The 7,007-nt window shown below is 27.2% G+C and overlaps 1 protein-coding gene across 1 annotated transcript; it reads left to right on the forward strand.

The window, feature by feature from the left end:
* The first annotated feature begins 1,350 nt into the window (after window positions 1-1,350).
* Window positions 1,351-5,525, forward strand: LOC107610153 (uncharacterized). The gene is made up of 5 exons (XM_016312240.3): window positions 1,351-1,657; window positions 1,737-1,920; window positions 3,284-3,490; window positions 4,501-4,692; window positions 5,034-5,525. The coding sequence occupies exons 1-5, from the start codon at window positions 1,575-1,577 to the stop codon at window positions 5,184-5,186; spliced, it is 819 nt and encodes a 272-aa protein (XP_016167726.1). The 5' UTR covers window positions 1,351-1,574; the 3' UTR covers window positions 5,187-5,525.
* The last annotated feature ends 1,482 nt before the right edge of the window (window positions 5,526-7,007 follow it).

Consider the following 7,007-nt stretch of genomic DNA (forward strand, 5'->3'; position numbering starts at 1 on the left):
ATTTTTCTTTTCAAAGAAAAATTGAAATAGATTTTTCCTATGGTCCATCACCTTAAGGCCCTCTGGTTGTCTCCATATGGCATATAGCGCGACTTCAAGAGTTTCAACACTGAATTGTTTGTCTGGCATGAGTCTGTCCACCAGGTTCTTTGTGCATTTTTCCATTCCTTTCTTAATATCTTCATTCTCAAAGTGAAAAACCTGATTCTCCTCGTTATCATGCACGAGCTTGTCGTGATCCTGATTAGCAGCTGAAGCTGCCATGATTACTTTTAGACATTCTACGAACAAAACTTGTAAAATTACAATTTTTCTGCAAATTCTAGCTGAACAAAAAATAACCCGAATAACATGGCAGTTTGTTTTACTAACATTTTAATACTTAAAAATATAAATTAATAACTATTAAATAATATTTGAATTCTTCATATCACGAACATTTAAACTACGTATTAATCTTTTTTTTAAAAAAAATTGTTTTCAAATTTTGTAGTTGAAACATAGTGTATAAAAAATAAATAAATATAAAAAAAAAGATATTTTTTTTTTTACTTTATTCTTGTATTTTTTCACATTATATGCTTTTTTTTCTTAAAGAAACATAAAGGCTACTGCTCAATTTTTTTTTAAATCAAATCCCTTTGAGATAAAAAAAATTAAAAATGAAAAAAGACATTACCAGTAAAAATAAAGACGCACGAAAAGAGAATAAAAGAATAATAAAAGAAATAGCAAAAAAATTCATGTGAAGATAAGAATGAAGATTTCCAAGAAAAGAGAATAAGGTCATAAGACGTACGAGGTTTTGGAGGTATTTTTTATTTTAAACAATAAAATTAAGAATAACAATAAAACAATAATAAAACACAAAAAAAAAAAAAAATAAGAATAAAGACGCGAGAAACGCCAGAATTTTTTTATAGGACACAAAAAAAATAAATATAGACTAATAAAAATTAATCTAATACTTAAAATCTGATATTAAATAATATAAAACGAAAAATAATAAAAAGAGAATAATTAATATTAAAAAATTAAAATTAAAATAAAAAATAAAATAAATAGATTAAAATTAAATATAAAAAATTATTTTATTTAAAAATACATAAATTTAAATATTTTAATATTTAAAAATATAAATTAATAACTATTAAATAATACTTAAATTTTTTATATCACGAATATCTGGATGCTTATCGCTTTTGATATGTAAGTTAATAAACCCATTTGCTACTCGAAGAGGCTGTAGCCTGTAGGATTGGGAATAGAAGGGAAACAATGGACTTCCGATAAATTAATTAATAATAATCCAATCATAAGGCAAAAGATAGAACAAATAATATTTTATTTAGTCTTGAATGGCAGCTGTAATATATTACTCTTCGAAACTCCCGAATTTGGCACCTCTTCATTTATACACGTCATTAAGTGGGTAGCATAGGACAACTATAAATCAGCCATTCTCAATAAGAATATTACTACTAACATAGTGCATCACAAGATTACTAGAATAGGAGTGCTTTATTTCTAGTTTTTATCATTGCTTGTAGCTACTTGATTCATTCACAAGAATAATGTGTATAGCTTTGTTTCTGTGGCAAGCCCACCCACTCTACCCTTTTCTTCTCTTCAACAACAGAGATGAATATCACAACAGGCAAGTTTTTATTTTTGGGAATGGTGTTTATTTTTATATGATATACTAATTGATTTAATTTGGGTAAGGAGATATATAGGCCTACGAAGGAAGTGTCATGGTGGGAAGGAAGTGATATATTGGGAGGGAGGGATGAGATAGCAGGAGGAACATGGATGGGTTGTTCAAGAGAAGGAAGGATTGCTTTTCTTACAAATGTTTTGGAGCTTCATACCCTTCCTGAGGCAAAATCCCGGGGTGACTTACCCCTCTTATTTCTCAAGGTAGGTGTATCACTACTATTCTACTAATACTAATACTATATTTGCTTCTTACATGCCAATTTTACTTTACTCAAGTGAAAGAGTATTGATTGAGACTCTTAATTTATTTTTTTAATTATTTTATTAATTTTTAAATTTAAAAAAATTTAGAATAAATAGTACTTTTTTTTAAACCATTAAAATGCTAAAAAAATTCAAATTTTTTTATTTAAAAATTAAGAGAAAAATAAAAAAGATGAGTTAGTATTTCAAATTATTTTGCAGTTTAAAATATTCAGAATAAGTGATATATGTAAGAATTTTTCTTAGTGATATACAATGTCACCAAAAGTTGTTAGTATCTATCAAGATATTTTCCAAATTTAAAGATAAAAAGATAGATGAGTAATAAAGATAAGTAAGGTCACTAAGCTCTATAAAATTTGATTAAGAGTGTGTGTTAGAATGTCATTAAATGGTAAAATTTTTTTTTTAAAAAAAATTTAGTGTATTTGATAAATTTTTTTTAAGTAAAAATGAAAGTATTAAAAAAATAAAAAATATATTTTTCAAAATTCTATAACTCTTTTTTTTTAAAAAAAAATATTTTATTTTAAAGAAATTTTAACGTAATAAATAAATAAAAATTATTTTATATTACTATACCAAAATATAATTTATAACTAAAAATTTAAAGATATTTAAATACTAAATTATTTTTACTTTTTAAAAAATATCTTTTTTTAGAAGTGGATGGAAACACTTCTTGAATAGAAGTAAAATCAAGTATAAAGGATAAAGTATATTTTATATTTGAAATTTGTCAACAAATTTAAAAATATTTTTAAATTTTATTTTTTTAGAATTTTTTAATTTATATTAAATATATTGCTGATTTTTAAATTTCATAAAGTTTAAGATCAATTTAATAATAATGTATGATAATAATAATAATAATGTAAGATAATTATGTTTAATTTGTTTATATTAAAAATTATTTTATAAAATTATTATTGAATTAATCATAATTTCTTTAAAAAAAATTAGTCATTAAAATAAATTTGAACAAATTAAAAACTTTTAAGATAAATTAAAATAAAATAAAACTTAAAAATATTTTTAAATTTTTAAACAAATTTCAAAAAAAAATATACTTTATCCATCTATAAATAAACGCACTATTTATCAATTTTTAATGCATAGAAAATGAATTGAATGGGTTGATGTGAAAAATCTAAAGTGTGTAGTGGATCATTTCTTGACCATTATTTTAATTACACTCGATTGCTCAAGACAAAACGAAACCTTGCTCTTATCATACGCATAATTCTCCCATTTCTCTTGGATGTTAACTGAATTCCTCTGTTTGAATGGAAAATTGCAGAGCAACAAAAGTCCCAAAGAATTTGCAGAAAGCCTAAAAGGAGAAGCTCATTATTACAATGGTTTCAACTTAATTGTGATCGATATTAAGTCAAAATCCATGGTATACATCTCCAACAGACCCAAAGGACAACCTATTACCATTGAAGAGGTTTCTCCAGGACTCCATGTGCTTTCTAATGCCAAACTTGACACACCCTGGCACAAGGTTAGTTATGCATAAGAAAAGAATATATATGTGTGTGTGTGTGGTGGTTACGGCACTTTAAATTACTAAAAATTAAAGTAGTTTTATATTATTTAATAATTTTTTAATTTAAAATATAAAAAGTTATTATTAAAATATAAAAAAATATAACTTTAATTTCAACAAAAACTTGTATAGCGATCATAGTTACCGTATCATAACCACGTGTGTGTATTTATATATATTAGGTTGTGCGCCAAAATATATATAATGTACTAATCAACTGAAAGCTATATCAGCGACATGTAGACTGGCTTTAATTTATTAAGATGTGATTTCCAAAATGAAATTCACCATTAATAGAAACAGTCATGTTAGTTAATTAATTATTTTAGGACAAAAAATCTGTTAAAAGATAAATTCTATGTCTAAATTAAAAAATTATATACCAAAAAATATAAAACTAGACGCATCTATAATTAAAATTTTGCACATGGAAATATGAAATCTACATATTTAAAATTACGTATTAGGTATCAAATTGATGCTATAGCTAAAATATAAAAATGAGAAATAAGAACTTGAATTTTTTTTTTCGTAATACGGAGATAATTGAATATTTTAAACATTATAACTTCATTCTATTTTTTACAAGAAAATAACAATAACATTCTCTCTTTAAAAAAAAAAAGAAAACACTAGTCTCTCTTGTATAGATAACTCCTTCAGAAGAAATTAAAAAAAAAATCTTTTTAATTCTAATACAATGTGACTAGATGGTTTAATAAAATAAGAAAATAAATAATTTCTCAAAAATAATGCTCAGTATATAACATTATAAACTAGGGAGTTAATATTGAATTTCAGTTTATAGACAAAAACCCCTAATAATTATTCCCTATCCAATCGTGGATGGATAAACTTATTCCTATTTCGAACCGTTTGCCAGCTAAAATCCGAAATTTTAATTTAACGAAATTCTAATTTCTGTTTTTCCCTTTTATTTTTCTTATCTCTCTATATTTTTTTAGACTCAGCGTCTTGAACAGAGTTTCAAAGAACAGCTTGCTAAGTATGGAAAAGGTGAGATTCCTGTTAAGGAAATGATCCAAAAGCTAATGAAGGACAAAGTTAAAGCTGACCAGAGTGGTTTACCTCATATTTGCTCTCTTGATTGGGAGCTTAGTTTGAGCTCCATTTTTGTTGAAGTACAAACACCACTGGTAAATTAACAACATTTATTCTCTCATCTCTATTTTTTTCTATTTGTCATTATTATGTTCTAGAGTAATTATCTAAACTAGTTTTATCAATATTTTTATTTCAGAAAAATTAGTTTTTAAGAAGAAAAAAAATTTAATTTTAATGCATTGATATGTAAAAGAGTTTTATATATACATCTAGTTAAGTATTATCAAGTCAGCGAAAATAGTTACTTTTTACAATTGACAGGTGAATAATCATTGAAGAAAATAGACGTGATTGAATTACTGAAAAATAGTTAAGTATTCATTTCACTTCTTAATCTGCGACTGCGAGTATTCATTCCATTTCTTTTATGCAGGGTCTTTATGGCACAAGGAGCAGTGCTGCATTAGTTATAAGATCAAGTGGGGAAGCAAGTTTCTTTGAGGAATACCTTGATGATGGCATTTGGAAGGAGCATGTTGTTGATTTCTATATTCCCAAATTGAAGTTCATCAAAGGACAAACATAGAGCTAACATCCTCCATCCTCAAAAGCAAGATTATTAATTCAGTTTTTATATAACTTCTAAATTTTATGCTATCACTGAGCATTTTCGGTGTGCTCTTGTATAGTTGAGAACTTGTCAATAAAATAAAAAGCCATGGCAGAAACTTGGCTATCCATAAGGTAGCAGCAGTTTGAAGATTTTTCTGATCAATGGTTCACTGATTAGGCTCACTAAAGTGTGAACTTGTAATGGGGCTTCAAGAAAAGTAGTGAAATAAACGAATAAAGATCTTGTCCCTCCAAGGAAAGTAAAGAAAACGGAAAAAAATGATTTTCCTTTTTTGGTCATATGGAAACAATGATTATCAACTCTTATTCACAGTTAGAAATTACTTATTAGGCTATAACAAGTAAAAATTCGTAGAACCAAAAAAATATGCTCTCTCTCCATATGGAAAATAAAAAATACATTATGCTTGTTGAGAGAAGAGATCATTTTTTAAAAGTAAAAAGTTGGTAAAATAAAATATAAAAGTTTAATTACCTTTAAGTTAATATAGTAAAACTATAAAATAAATCACAAATTCTAGTTTATTAACTTTTCAATTACTTTCTTTCTTACTTCAAAGGATTTATTTCTGTAAAAAAAAGCTTGTATATTTTTTTGGCTTTATGCATAAATTTGTCATGCATAATGAAAATAGTTTATTTGGAGTAAATAATTATTTTTAACCATAAAAAATTTAGATGTTAATAAATTTATCTAAAAAAATAAAATTAAAGTTATACTCATAAAAAATAAGTTTTGATTGACAAAATTATCTAACCTCTAAAACATTATTCAAAATTTTAAAATGATTTCTTAACTTATTTTAACCTAAATTGCAACTATAATCTAATTGTGTCCTACCCCTATCCCTAATCTCCAACCTTCCACTGCTACTTTGGTGGATATTACAATACTCTTCAATAGTTTGGTGAATCAGTACTTTATATACTCTTCAAATTATTTGGTGAATCAATGTTCCATATATTTTTTAATTTTTAAATATTTCTAAATCAATTTTTTTTAGTTAAAATATTTATTATACACTTCAATACTTATTTTATTTCTTATCTTTAAAATTAAAAACCTAATTTAAACTTTGCTCCCATTTACCGTTTTCGAAAAGAGAAAAAAAAGTCAGAGTTGTTCATAATTTCTTATTCCATTCCTGTGTCACCTTAATCATTGACACCGCTAACTAGTCAACTCGCCCCTGCTTCTTTTTACCCTATCTCCTTCCTCCATCGTTGTCATGGAGTGGCTGCTCTGCCTCTTCACCCATTAGGAATTCATCATACCACATTCATCATAAATTCAACAACGATAAACTGAAATTAATGAAAAAATATCAAATTTGTTAGTGGTGGCACAATAAAGGAGAAATAGTTGGAATACAGATGACGTTGTTGCAGATCTAAGAAGCAGAGAAAAAGGACAGCAAGGAAGGAAAGATGGCGGGTGACGATGTTACAATTGGAAGGATGATAGATTTGGAGACATCGTTGTTGTGGTAGATCAAGCAGACCAGAGAGAGAGAGAAAGGCAAATGATTGGCAGAGGTAGAGCCCAAGCATGGTGGGGGAGGAGGCCATAGGTGAATGGGTAGTGGGCGAGAACAAATGCGGAAGCGTGGTGGGGGCATGGTGGCTAACAGGTGTAGTGAGCAGATGCAGAGGCGGAGGAGCAGTGGAGAAGAAAGGGGTAGAGGCCGAGAGCATGGTAGGGGAGGAGAGCAGAAGCGGAGGTGTGCAGAAGTGAGGCGGAGGAAGCAGTGGAGGCATAGTGGAGAAAAGGGAG

The sequence above is a fragment of the Arachis ipaensis genome, chromosome B7 (assembly GCF_059453495.1).
Source record: "Arachis ipaensis isolate K30076 ecotype BB chromosome B7, ASM5945349v1, whole genome shotgun sequence".
NCBI lineage: Eukaryota > Viridiplantae > Streptophyta > Magnoliopsida > Fabales > Fabaceae > Arachis > Arachis ipaensis.